The sequence below is a fragment of the Alosa sapidissima genome, chromosome 5 (genome assembly GCF_018492685.1).
Source record: "Alosa sapidissima isolate fAloSap1 chromosome 5, fAloSap1.pri, whole genome shotgun sequence".
Classification (NCBI taxonomy): domain Eukaryota; kingdom Metazoa; phylum Chordata; class Actinopteri; order Clupeiformes; family Clupeidae; genus Alosa; species Alosa sapidissima.
Window position 1 is genome coordinate 28,354,503 of NC_055961.1, and position 14,523 is coordinate 28,369,025.

Below are 14,523 nucleotides of genomic sequence, written 5' to 3' on the forward strand. Positions count from 1 at the left end.
TCCAATTTCATACTCAGTCTCATCCTCAAAATCTATTGGTCCAGTCACTTTAACCTCTCCACTGATCTTGTCTATTATAAAGACCCTGGCGGCTCTATCAGATATCCGACTAAATTCATACGTGACCTCCCCGTTCGCTCCTTCGTCTGCATCGGTGGCGCTTACAGTGAGAACCACTGTGCCTAAAGGAGAGTTTTCAGGTAGGCTGGCTTTATACACAGGTTGACTGAATACTGGTAAATTATCGTTTGCGTCAAGTACAGTAACGTGTATGGCTACAGTACCGGATCTTGGCGGTGTACCTCCGTCTGTACCAGTAAGCAATAACGTCACCTCTTGCTCCTGCTCACGGTCTAGCTCTTTGTCTAAAACTAATTCACTGCGTTTACCTCCGACGGTATTTGAATGAACAGCCAAAGTGAAATGCTCGTTCTTTTCCAGCGAATAGCCTTGGATGCCATTCCGCCCCACGTCCAAGTCGTGTGCCTCTTTCAAAGGAAACCGTGTGCCTCTTGCTGCGGATTCGTGGATTTCAAGTTTAATTTCATCGCTTGAAAACCGAGGTGAGTTATCGTTTACATCTTGAATTTGCACCAATATCTGATGCAATTCTAATGGCTCTTCCAGAACAAGTTCGTACTTTAAAGAGCAAGAAACCTTGGAACTGCACAATTCTTCTCGGTCAATCCTTTCCGCAATAACAACCTCACCAGACTGCACATTAATATCACAAAAACGTTTGCGAGTACCCTTCAAATCTAACCGAGCTTTACGTGATAATAATCCTCTGGAATCCATCCCGAGGTCCTTCGCTATGTTACCGACCACAGCTCCTCGCTTCATCTCCTCTGGTATAGTATAGCTCAAATCTCCATTACTGCCGGGGAGAACGACAACAAAAATGTTAAAAAATAGAAGTGTGGTAGAAAAACTGTAAATCCAGAATCCCGTCCACATGTTGAACCAGATGAAATGGTTCTTATGATATTTTGAAATAAAAAGCCTAAACGTTGTGAAACGCCGAGCATATGTTATTAGGGTCAAAAGGGAAGGATTTCGCGTCTGCTGTCCATTGTTACTGCGACACTGTTTGGCTTTGGAGGGTGTATTCTCAATCTAAATATTATAGTAGTGGCAAGAAGTGAGAGCTCAATTGCTCAACGCTGGTCAATAGCGTCACTCAGAGGAATAAGAGAAAAGTGCAACGTCTGAAGAGCGCAGGATGTGGGACCAATGCAGCAATTCAACACAAAGTAACAAATTGCCTCGTTATTTCAGTGAAACCACAGTCATATGAAAGGCAACACCTACTCAAACAGCCATGCTATAAGATGCTCTGACAAAAACACATAAATGTTCCTGCTTTAAAAAAAACTAAAAAAAACTCTGATGAACATCAGACATCAGTCAATATTTGCAGCGCACGATGGTCAATGAAAACAAACGGTCAATATTGGTAGGCACGTCTTGCATAACTGTACTTACACTACACAAAACCCCAAAGCATTATCTCTCTCTCTCTCACGCACACACACACACACACACAAACACACACACACACACACACACACACACACACACACTCAAAAGCATTTCAGATAAAAGTGTACAACTTTCCCTGTGCTATATCAAAATGAAACAAGTTATCTGAAATTAGGCCCACTAAATGCAATAAGGAAAATAGTATAATTTTACTTACACACTTTTTCAAGGAGATCTAATCGATCCTGACATATCTGACATTAAAAGCAAAACTTAAAGGTCAGGAGTTTATTTTCATTGCTGACAGCATCGCTCTACATGTTTTATAAAATTGGTCATTATTTCCACACCAAACCACAATCAACCAAAATGTTTCAGTGGTAGCACAGCTAGAAAACAAAAACATATATAATTCAAAAAACCTTTTTAAAGCTACGTCATCATACCTGAAAAATGCAAATGTATATAATTTACCTATAATTAATGCCATTAGTGAAAATATAATCAATGCATTACCAGGGTGGAGCACTTTGATGCCTCCTCAAAAAAGTCAAGACAGTCACTGTTGTCATTTGGACTCTTCTTTAGTGTGTTCCCAGCAGGCATGGTGTTGTCATTGTAGGATGTTACAAACTTGAAGTCACTGGTACGTGACCCTGTGGTCATATAGGCATCATAGTTATAAGCACTACGGAGAGTTCCAGTTCCATCAACATCTGCATAGTTGGGAGGTAAATATGCACTGGGAATGGCTACTGCTCCATCAAACAGCAGTCTGGGCTTTCTCCTGTGGCAAATCCTTATGGCCACAATGAGAATGATGAAAGTGATGAAAAATGTGGAAACAGACACCAGAGCAATGATCAGATAAGATGTGAGTTTAGAATTGCTCTCCTCATAAGACATGTCTTTCAGTTCAGGAACTTCAGCCAAGTTATCAGAGATGAGTAAATATACGGCACAGGTTGTAGAGAGAGAGGGCTGTCCGTTATCTTTCACTGAGATCACAAGGTTCTGCTTCATGCTGTCAGATTCAGAAATGTCCCTCTGAGCCCTGATCTCTCCACTGTGGAGACCAATAGTGAAAAGTCCCGGATCAGTTGACTTCACGATCTGATACGACAGCCACGCGTTCTGTCCAGAGTCAGCATCAACAGCGATCACTTTGGAGACCAGCGAGCCAGAAAGAGCAGCTTTAGGAACCATCTCAGTCATGAAGGAGTTTCCTTCTGGAGTAGGGTATAATATCTGAGGAGAGTTATCATTCTCATCTGTTATGAACACACTCACAGTCACGTTGCTGCTGAGTGGAGGAGAACCATTGTCTCTGGCTACAACCTGAACTTTGAAGCTTCTGAACTGCTCATAGTCAAAGGCCCTCACAGCATGGATCACCCCTGTGTCTCCATTAATGGATACATATGAGGAGACCGGAACACCATTGACCTCACTGGGCGACAGAGAGTAGAACACTGTGCCATTCTGTCTCCAGTCTGGGTCTCTCGCAGTAACAGAACAGACAGAGGAGCCAGGCTTGTTATTCTCAGTCACATATGCACTATAGGACTGCTTTTCAAATACAGGAGGGTTATCATTTACATCAGACAGAGAGAGATGAATTGTCTTGGACGAAGACAATGGTGGTGATCCTTCATCAGTAGCTATGATTGTTACATTATAATCACCTACAACTTCACGGTCTAAATGAGCTGTTGTAACAAGTGTGTAGTAGTTTTTAATAGATGGATTTAATTTAAATGGAACATTCTGCTGAACAGAACAACGGATCTGTTTATTTCCTCCTGTATCTTTATCTTGGACATTAATAATCCCTACTTCTGTGCCTGGGGCTGCATTTTCAGGAATTGGCACATTAAGTGATTTAATATGTATAACAGGAGCATTATCATTAACATCTGTTATGGCTATGTTTACTTTTGCCTGAGAAGCCAGCCCTGCACCATCTTTTGCCTCAATTCTTAATTCATATTCATATTTTTCTTCATAGTCTATTGAGCCAATCACTCTAATCTCTCCTGTTACTTCATCGATAGAGAAAAGTCTGGCAGCTTTATCAGATATGCGACTGAAGTCATAGGTGACCTCCCCATTTGCGCCTTCATCAGCATCTGTAGCAGTCACGGTCAAAACCACAGAGCCCACAGGAGAGTTTTCAGGTAGACTGACTTTGTAAATTGGTTGACTGAATACTGGGAGATTATCGTTTGCGTCAAGGACAATAACACGTATGACTGTAGTGCCAGACCTTTGTGGAGAGCCTCCGTCACTAGCTGTAAGCAATAATGACAGCTCCTGCTGCTGTTCACGATCAAGCTCTGTATCTAAAACTAATTCGCAGTATTTACCCCCATCTGAATTGGAATGCACAGATAAGATAAAATAATCGTTCTTTTCAAGGGAATAGGCCTGTATCCCGTTCCGCCCCACGTCGGAATCGTGCGCTTCTGCCAAGGGAAAACGCGCACCTTTATAGGCAGATTCCCTGATTTCCAGTTTGATTTCACTCTTCGGAAAACGAGGTGAGTTGTCATTTATATCCTCAATCTGCAGTGCAATCCGATGCAATTCCAAAGGATTTTCCAAAACGAATTCATAATTTAACATACATGACGGCTTCGAACCGCAGAGCTCCTCGCGGTCTATTCTCTCTGTAATAACCAGTTCTCCACCGCGAAGATCGCAAAAACGCTTGTCCTCACTTTCCATGTCAATCCGAGCCTTACGATCTGACAGTGCTTTAACACCAAGACCAATATCCTCTGCTATATTTCCAAACACAGTGCCTTTCTTCATTTCTTCAGACACGGAATAGCTCAGATCGCCATAACAAGTGCGCACAAAAACAGCAACACACGTAATCCAGAACCCCGCACGAAAATGAAAAAATCCCTTTGATTTCGCCATTATCCTACCACAAACCAAACAATATGGTAGATGAACATCAAACACGTCTTCTGCGTTCACGGAATACAATGTCAAACAAAACCCAAAACCTTCGGACAATATCTTTCCGGTTTAGAGTACAATTTCAATGCTTTTGCGGTGATCGTCTTCGCTGGATAACAACTAATCTCTGCTGTAATATTAAATCAAGGGTTGTGGATGCATGTAAAGATGGATAAAACTTAGTAAATAGCGCCACTCTGAGTATTTTCGGGCACATTGCCTGTATTGAAGCACATACTTTGAATTTCTATATTATGAGGTGTGCAATGACATAATACAACAGATATAGCTTTCTATCTTTTACAACACTTGGAAACACATAAAACAATAGTCATTGGTCGTGTTAAAGCCAGTATTGTGTTGTTGTGTGGCCTTGTTTCAAATGGATGCTGTGGTTGGACCCTCTAACCACATTCACCAATGACACCAATGATCCAACTATAGATTCCATCACACCTGTATATTACCCCAGAAAAAAACCCTATGTCAACCCCATCACGTGCTGTACAATCTCATCAGATCTTCTATTCACACTTTCAGATTAATTTATAACAAATATGATGTATAGAAAAATGATTGTCTTAGTGTCAAATTTTACTATGGATCTTCAATTAAATGAATTTCCTAAACACGTTGAATGGTGTGTAGTCCCCCTAATGTAAAGGGTCTGAAACTACTGTCTGAAACATAGAAGAACTCATAACCATGCATAGCAATTAGTATGAAGACAATCTTTGAGCTTTTGGCAGAAGTAAATGTTCCAAGGTTTCAAAAAACTGCAGACTTGCAAGATGCATGACCTGCAATGGTAAAGTCAGTGTCATTAAGGGCAACAGGCTGAAAGATTAAGAGATTGAGAAACATCAGAATCCTACTAAGATTGAATATATTATTAAATTAATTTCTTAATTTATCTGAAGGTGCTTGGACCATGAAATCACTAGGATCTTGCATATTTTTAAAGATTTCCTTAAAATAATATCAAAATTGAAATATTTGACTATGGTAATTTGTACAAGAGAGCAACATGAGCAAGGCCTTGAATCACATTACTATTTAATCCAACCAACCGAACACATTTTAAGACAATGTCGTCGCCATTAACACCAACAAATTGGACAGATCAAATTAAACATTTTTAACATTAAAAAGTCTGAAAACAGAGGATGAATAGAGAATCTGATCATTTCTAAACTTAAAATAAGTTCAGATATGTAGTGATTATGTATGTAACAATGTGTGTCATTTATGAATGCAATGAGACAGAGATCTTTAACAAGGGGTCTGTGACTCCAAGTGGGCCGCATTGTCACGGACATCTCCCAAAATTATTTGGGTCCAATTTTCTTTTCTTTCTTATTAAAAACACCTCTAGATCACACTACGATAATGAGAGATTGCGCTGAGGTAATTGTATGTTTTTGCAAGTAAATATTTCAATTATTTACCAGAGTGGAGCATTTAGATCCATTCTCAGTGAAGTCAAGGGAAGAGAAGTTCAGACAGTCACTGTTGTCTCCTGGACTCCTCTTCAGAGTGGTGCCAGAAGGCAGAGTGTTGTCATTGTAGGATGTAACAAACTTGAAGTCACTGGTACGTGACCCTGTGGTCAAATAGGCGTCATAGTTATAAGCACTACGGAGAGTTCCAGTTCCATCAACATCTGCATAGTTGGGAGGTAAATATGCACTGGGAATGGCTACTGCTCCATCAAACAGCAGTCTGGGCTTTCTCCTGTGGCAAATCCTTATGGCCACAATGAGAATGATGAAAGTGATGAAAAATGTAGAAACAGAAACCAGAGCAATGATCAGATAAGATGTGAGTTTAGAATTGCTCTCCTCATAAGACATGTCTTTCAGTTCAGGAACTTCAGCCAAGTTATCAGAGATGAGTAAATATACGGCACAGGTTGTAGAGAGAGAGGGCTGTCCGTTATCTTTCACTGAGATCACAAGGTTCTGCTTCATGCTGTCAGATTCAGAAATGTCCCTCTGAGCCCTGATCTCTCCACTGTGGAGACCAATAGTGAAAAGTCCCGGATCAGTTGACTTCACGATCTGATACGACAGCCACGCGTTCTGTCCAGAGTCAGCATCAACAGCGATCACTTTGGAGACCAGCGAACCAGAAAGAGCAGCTTTAGGAACCATCTCAGTCATGAAGGAGTTGGTCCTCAGTCCTTCTGGAGTAGGGTATAATATCTGAGGAGAGTTATCATTCTCATCTGTTATGAACACACTCATAGTCACGTTGCTGCTGAGTGGAGGAGAACCATTGTCTCTGGCTACAACCTGAACTTTGAAGCTTCTGAACTGCTCATAGTCAAAGGCCCTCACAGCATGGATCACCCCTGTGTCTCCATTAATGGATACATATGAGGAGACCGGAATACCATTGACCTCACTGGGCAACAGAGAGTAGAACACTGTGCCATTCTGTCTCCAGTCTGGGTCTCTCGCAGTAACAGAACAGACAGAGGAGCCAGGCTTGTTATTCTCAGTCACATATGCACTGTAGGACTGCTCTGCAAATACAGGGCGATTATCGTTCACATCTGACACAGAGAGATGAATGATTTTAGAGGATGACAGTGGTGGATTACCTCCATCAGTTGCTATAAGAGTTATGTTGTAATCTGTCACTTGTTCACGGTCTAATTCGCTTGTTGTGACAAGTGAATAATAATTTTCAATAGATGGATTTAACTTAAAGGGCACATTTTGCTGAATGGTGCAACGCAACTGGCGGTTTCCCTCTGAGTCTTCATCCTGCACATTAATAATGCCCACCTCTGTACCAGGTGCAGCATTTTCAGGAACTGGATTTTTCATCGATTTAACATAAATCACAGGTGCATTGTCATTTACATCAGTGACATCTATAATAACTTTAGCATTTGAGGCTAAACCAGAGCCATCCTTAGCCTGAACTCTGAGTTCATAACTAATTTCTTCCTCAAAGTCAATTGGTCCAGTCACCTTAATTTCTCCAGTAAACTTGTCAATAGCAAAGAGACTAGCTGCTTCGTCTGATATTCGGCTGAACTCATACAAAACCTCTCCATTTGCTCCTTCATCTGCATCTGTGGCAAGCACAGTGACAACCACGGTACCGTCTGGGCAATTTTCAAGTAAACTGACTTTGTATACGGCTTGACTGAATACTGGTACATTGTCGTTTGCGTCTAAAACGGTGACGTGTATGACTACAGTACCGGATCTCTGAGGAGTGCCACCGTCTACTGCAGTAAGCAAAAATGACAGCTCCTGCTGTTGTTCCCGATCGAGTTCTTTGTCTAAAACCAACTCGCTGTATTTCCCTCCATCGGAATTAGACTGTACAGCTAAAGTAAAGTGTTCGTTCCTTTCCAGAGCATAGTTTTGAATTCCATTTCTTCCCACATCCGGATCGTGCGCTTCATCTAATGGAAAACGAGCGCCCTTATCTGCAGATTCTGCGATTTCCAGTTTAATTTGCTCATTGGGAAAACGAGGTGAGTTATCATTGATGTCCAGTATGTGCAAAAGAATTCGATGCAGCTCTAACGGATTTTCCAATACTAGTTCATATTTTAAAGAGCAAGTGGATTTCGATCCACATATTTTTTCCCTGTCAATTATTTCTGCGATTTTCAGTTCACCTGTCTGAGCATTTATTTCACAAAACCGTTTGCGATTACCCTTCAGATCTATGCGCGCATTCCTTTGTAATAATCCTCTTGCATCGAGTCCGAGATCCTTTGCTATATTTCCAACCACAGCTCCTGGTTTCATCTCCTCAGGAACAGAGTAGGTCAAATCGCCATGACTGCTACGAAGACTGGCAACAAAAAATGTCAACCATATCATCCCGTATGACACCAGAATATCCTTGAGTCCCGTCTTCATATTGCCAGTCATAAACAGACCTTTTAGATTAGACAATGCTATATCAAATGTTAAAGTAATGTTTAAATCCAAAGACGAACAAATGTCGAACACGTATCTATCTCTACGCTATTGTATGAGTGTTCTCAGAGCATCATGTATATCTGTGAATATTAAAACAGTAGGTGGAGGCGAATTGAAGTTCATCAGCTGCCTTAGTCAATAGCGACACCCGGAGTATTTTTTTAAAAACTGCAGTGTGTGGGACCCCGAAGTTGTCACTTACACAATAACTGACTTTCCATGTCATCACCTGGTAAATATTATACCTTCATTATTATTCTGATGACCATCAACAGTTCCGACAATGAAACCACCAGGAAACACTAAAACATACATTTGGCTTTGCAAGTGTGACATAGGCCTATATCATGCTTACACACAACGCACATTATTACACATGGCAGACAGAGAAAGAAAATCTAGCCTAAGCTGTAACAAATACAATTGTTTTGCTCATTAGTGGGCAGCCGTGGCCCACTGGTTAGCACTCTGGACTTGTAATCTGGAGGGTTGCTGGTTCGAGCCCCGACCAGTGGGCCGCGGCTGAAGTGCCCTTGAGCAAGGCACCTAACCCCTCACTGCTCCCCGAGTGCCGCCGTTAAAGCAGGCAGCTCACTGCACCGGGATTAGTGTGTGCTTCACCTCACTGTGTGTTCACTGTGTGCTGATTGTGTTTCACTAATTCACCAATTGGGTTAAATGCAGAGACCAAATTTCCCTCACGGGATCAAAAAAGTATATATGCTTATACTTATACATTAGTCAGTGTGATGCTGGTATAAGTTGCAGTCCATCCAATTTATCCTTTACATTTGATGTCTTTATCTACTTTATTGTCAGGACATCATGCAGTCCCAAAACAACTTTTGGCTTTTATTTTTCACTGTATCCATGTTAAAAACAGCATCTCTCCAGCAAATAGCACCTCCAAGAAGATGTAAAGACAGAAAAATAAAATATCCTCAAGTATACGGCCATCACTAACCTTCCCCTGTCATTCTTACACCACTCAGCCTGCAGGGCATGTAAATGATGACACGGTTGTTCAGAGAGAGTGCAATGCCAGTCTGGTGGCACCATCATGCCCTTAATCATGCAGCCAAGTGTGTGCTTTTCACTTACAACAGGGCTACATCACCTGTATCCTTCATTCCGAAATATACAGATGCTCAACGTTCAACATATGCTCAACGTTCAAACTACAGCAGGATTAACAATGTATGAGTGTATGAGTTACTCTTTGCCCACCAGTGAAGCCTAATGTTATGTATAAATGTTTATGGCCTTTAAATCCAGCAATATATGCAAACAAGGAAACAATCATGAAAGAACCATGTGAAAATGCATAACCTGATCTTCCACCTCTACCAAAATAAAACATTTATGGGTAATGCAATTATTCAACAGATTTCCTCCTAATTCAACATGACTTTAAATATATGAGAAAGGAAATCTCTAATAAATAGCCAACATTTCCTTTAGCCAGAATACGGAGGAGAAAGAAACCAAACTAAATCTATTTACCAGACAGCACATGAGTCAACTGACAGCTGAGTGCATATCTTATCTCTCTGATGAAAATGCAGGCAAATGTAACTACTGAAAGAGTATTTAGAAAACAAAAGATCATTAACAATGTCCAGTGTGTACGTGAACATCCAACGCACACATAACCTTCCTATTAACAAAACCTACCCATAATATAAAGTGCGGGTGAATATGAAAAAAAAATAAACATAGCTACAAACTCAGATCATGAACTCAAAATTAAGAGATGAAAGTATTTACCAGAATGGAAAACTCTGATCCATTCTCAACAAAGTCAAGGCTGTTGCTACAGTCATTATTAATCTTCTTCAAAGTGTTACCAGCAAGCAGTGTGTTATCGTTCGAAGGGCTGACAACCTGCTAACTAACAGCATCACTCAACATGTTTCCAAAATGTTGTCATTATTTCCACACCAAACAACAATCACCCAAAATGCTTCAGGCAAAGCGCAGCTACTGTAGAACTAAAACAAATGTAATTCCATAGCCTCTTTAAAACCATACCATATAATTTATATAAAACTAGTACTAGTACCTGAAACTAGTACTAGTACCTGAAAATATAATCAATGCATTACCAGGGTGGAGCACTTTGATGCCTCCTCAAAAAAGTCAAGGCAGTCACTGTTGTCATTTGGACTTTTCTTTAGTGTGTTCCCAGCAGGCATGGTGTTGTCATTGTAGGATGTTACAAACTTGAAGTCACTGGTACGTGACCCTGTGGTCATATAGGCGTCATAGTTGTACGCACTACGGAGAGTTCCAGTTCCATCAACATCTGCATAGTTGGGAGGTAAATATGCACTGGGAATGGCTACTGCTCCATCAAACAACAGTCTGGGCTTTCTCCTGTGGCAAATCCTTATGGCCACAATGAGGATGATGAAAGTGATGAAAAATGTGGAAACAGACACCAGAGCAATGATCAGATAAGATGTGAGTTTAGAATTGCTCTCCTCATAAGACATGTCTTTCAGTTCAGGAACTTCAGCCAAGTTATCAGAGATGAGTAAATATACGGCACAGGTTGTAGAGAGAGAGGGCTGTCCGTTATCTTTCACTGAGATCACAAGGTTCTGCTTCAGGCTGTCAGATTCAGAAATGTCCCTCTGAGCCCTGATCTCTCCACTGTGGAGACCAATAGTGAAAAGTCCCGGATCAGTCGACTTTACGATCTGATACGACAGCCACGCGTTCTGTCCAGAGTCAGCATCAACAGCGATCACTTTGGAGACCAGCGAGCCAGAAAGAGCAGCTTTAGGAACCATCTCAGTCATGAAGGAGTTTCCTTCTGGAGTAGGGTATAATATCTGAGGAGAGTTATCATTCTCATCTGTTATGAACACACTCACAGTCACGTTGCTGCTGAGTGGAGGAGAACCATTGTCTCTGGCTACAACCTGAACTTTGAAGCTTCTGAACTGCTCATAGTCAAAGGCCCTCACAGCATGGATCACCCCTGTGTCTCCATTAATGGATACATATGAGGAGACCGGAACACCATTGACCTCACTGGGCAACAGAGAGTAGAACACTGTGCCATTCTGTCTCCAGTCTGGGTCTCTCGCAGTAACAGAACAGACAGAGGAGCCAGGCTTGTTATTCTCAGTCACATATGCGCTGTAGGACTGCTCTGCAAATACAGGAGGGTTATCATTCACATCTGATACTGAGAGATGGATTGTCTTGGAGCATGATAAAGGTGGATTTCCTTCATCAGTGGCTGTAAGAGTCACATTATAATCAGCTATAGTCTCACGGTCTAGTGCCGCTGTTGTTACAATAGAGTAATAGTTTTTAATAGAAGGAACTAATTTAAAAGGAACATTTTGCTGAATGGTGCAGCGGACCTGCCTATTTTCCCCTGAGTCTTTATCCTGCACATTTATAATTCCTACTTCTGTGCCAGGCTCAGCATTTTCCAAGACATTATTCTTAAATGATTTCAAAAGGATTATTGGAGCATTATCATTGACATCTTCAATATTTATTAAAACATTAGCAGTTGAAGCCAGCCCCGCTCCATCTTTCGCCTGAATTCTCAATTCATATTTATGTTTTTCTTCATAATCTATCAGTCCAATCACTTTGATTTCTCCACTCACTTTATCAATAGAGAATAGCTTGGCAGCTTTATCTGATATGTGACTGAATTCGTAAGTGACCTCTCCATGTGGCCCTTCGTCTGCGTCTGTGGCACTAACAGTCACAACTACAGTACCTAAAGGAGAATTTTCAGGCAGACTGACTTCGTAAATGGGTTTACTAAACACTGGTACATTGTCGTTTGCATCCAAAACGGTGACGTGTATGACTACAGTACCGGATCTCTGAGGAGTGCCTCCGTCTGTTGCGGTAAGCAATAATGACAGCTCATGCTGTTGTTCACGATCCAGCTCTTTGTCCAAAACTAATTTGCTATGTTTCCCACCATAGGAATCAGAATGCACGGCTAAAGTAAAATGGTCGTTCTTCTCCAGTGAATAGCCCTGTATGTCGTTCCGTCCCACATCCGCATCGTGTGCTTCGGTTAAAAGAAAAGTTGCTCCTTTCGCAGCGGATTCCCTTATTTCTAGTAGAATTAATTCATTGCGAAATCGAGGTGAGTTGTCATTTATGTCTTGAATTTGAAGCGTAATTCGATGCAGTTCAAGTGGGTTTTCCAAAACCAGTTCGTATTTAAGAGAGCATGATATCGTCGACCCACAAAGTTCCTCTCTGTCTATTCTATCAGCGACGACCAGATCGCCTGTCTGTAGATTAATGTCACAAAAACGTTTGCCATTATCCTCCGTATCCAAACGAGCCTCGCGGTACGATAGTAGTTTTACATCAAGTCCAAGATCCTTCGCTATATTTCCGACCACAGCTCCTCGTTTAATCTCCTCTGGAAGAGAATAGCTCAAGTCGCCATGACAGATATGAATCCATGCAAAAAAGAAAATACTGAAGAAGGTGAAAAATGGCTTCATTTCAGAAACAGGCGTGTGATGTTTCAAAAAATTAAACCAAAGCGTTGCCGGCTGATGTAGGCTATTGTTAAAATAAAGCGTACACGAGCGTTGGTTCCCAGTAACACTGTTCGATATGCTCAGGGTAGGCTATTCTGGTTTTATTTGCGATTTGAATATTACAGCAGTGGGTGGAAAACAGACAGAAAAACATAAAGTTGGCCTATAGCGACACTCTGAGTACTGAGATAAAATAGCAGGGAAGATTTAAATCCACACTTGTTTTTCCCTATGAACCTACATTGATGAGGCGGTCATTACCTTATATAATGATCATACAAGATATGTCACAGACAGTAGCGTTAAAACTGACTATTCGAAATTTGATGATGAAAGTGTAACCCTAAATTACGTTATATTTGTAACTTTTGATTTGTAATGTGGTAGAAACACAACAGAGCACTATCATTCAAGCAGTAGTATGCCTGCGACCAGAGCGCCTGTGAAGCGACAGGTCGCTGTCCATACATGTGGTGCTGAAAAGTCACTGAAGGCTACCTTGATGCCAGAGAGAAGTGGAGCGCGGTGTAAACTGCACTACGTTGAATAGGCTACACTGCAATTTTTCCTTTTAAGGTCAGTTTGCAGGCGGTTTTTATGTAAAATACGAACAGTATTGATAATATCAGATTACTTAGAAACACAGAAATATCTGTGTAAATTAATTTAGCCACTCGCTGGCTTGTGTTTAATAACTTTCATAAAAATGTCAGTGTATTATTACCAAGTAAAGAAATGCAGGCTGTGGCCGTCCACTTTTTAACGAAGCAATGCCACACTCTTTGATAGGTAATATTAAATAATCCTTTAGTGTTGTGGTAATGTTTATAACAGGTAACTGGTAATGTTTACAACCAACTAAGATAGAGACTTCACAAAATATAAAATATGTATGCCTACCTCAGTTAAATCTCCTTTATCAAAGAAAAACCTTATATTTCCCTTAACAGTGCTAGACTACTTGGAGTCTTCTTCAGTGTGTTACCAGCAGCCAGTATTGCCGTTGTAAGACCAGACGAACTTGAAGTCACTTGTACGAGATTCCGTTATCATATATACGTCATAATTGTAACAATAATTACTACAAATAATTCCAATCCATCAACCTCTGCGTAATAGGCATATTTGGGAGGTAAAGATTGTACTGCTTCATCAAACAATAGTTTAGGTTTCACCTCCTGCAAAACATAAATGCAATTATGAGAATAATAAAAGTGAGGATAAATGTGGAAACAGACACTTGAGCAATGGTCAGATAAGAGTAGCCAAGAGTAAGCCTATAAGCCATACATACGTTTCCTTTTCTTAGGCAACAAGCCAAAATACACAGATGCTTAACTTTAAACATGAACAAACAGGAACAACAACAGCATAGGCCAAAAGACTATCAAGGCCTTTAAATCAGCAATGCACTAGAACCAGCAAACCATACAAACTGCAAACAATGGTTAACCTTGCCATCCAACTCATATGAACCAAAACCTTAATGAGCAATTCAATAATCCACTCAATCAATTTATCACCTAACCCAATATCATTGAACACAAATATTATGAAAGAGGAAACCATTAAAGCATGCAGAA

General features: G+C 40.8%; 1 protein-coding gene across 6 annotated transcripts in view; it reads right to left on the reverse strand.

Moving 5' to 3' along the window:
• The window catches only part of LOC121709120 (protocadherin gamma-A4-like), a 162,830-nt gene that overhangs the window by 126,086 nt on the left and 22,221 nt on the right, over positions 1-14,523 (reverse strand). For 2 of the 6 annotated variants that reach the window (XM_042092220.1, XM_042092201.1), the window contains exon 1: positions 5,898-8,814. The exons of 3 other annotated variants lie outside the window; for them this stretch is intronic. In XM_042092220.1, the coding sequence (XP_041948154.1) occupies positions 5,898-8,351 (2,454 nt within the window). In that variant the 5' untranslated portion in view covers positions 8,352-8,814. Of the gene's footprint in view, positions 1-1,998; positions 4,545-5,897; positions 8,815-14,523 lie in introns of those variants that run through there. One more of the 6 variants, XM_042092218.1, reaches the window with a different exon arrangement.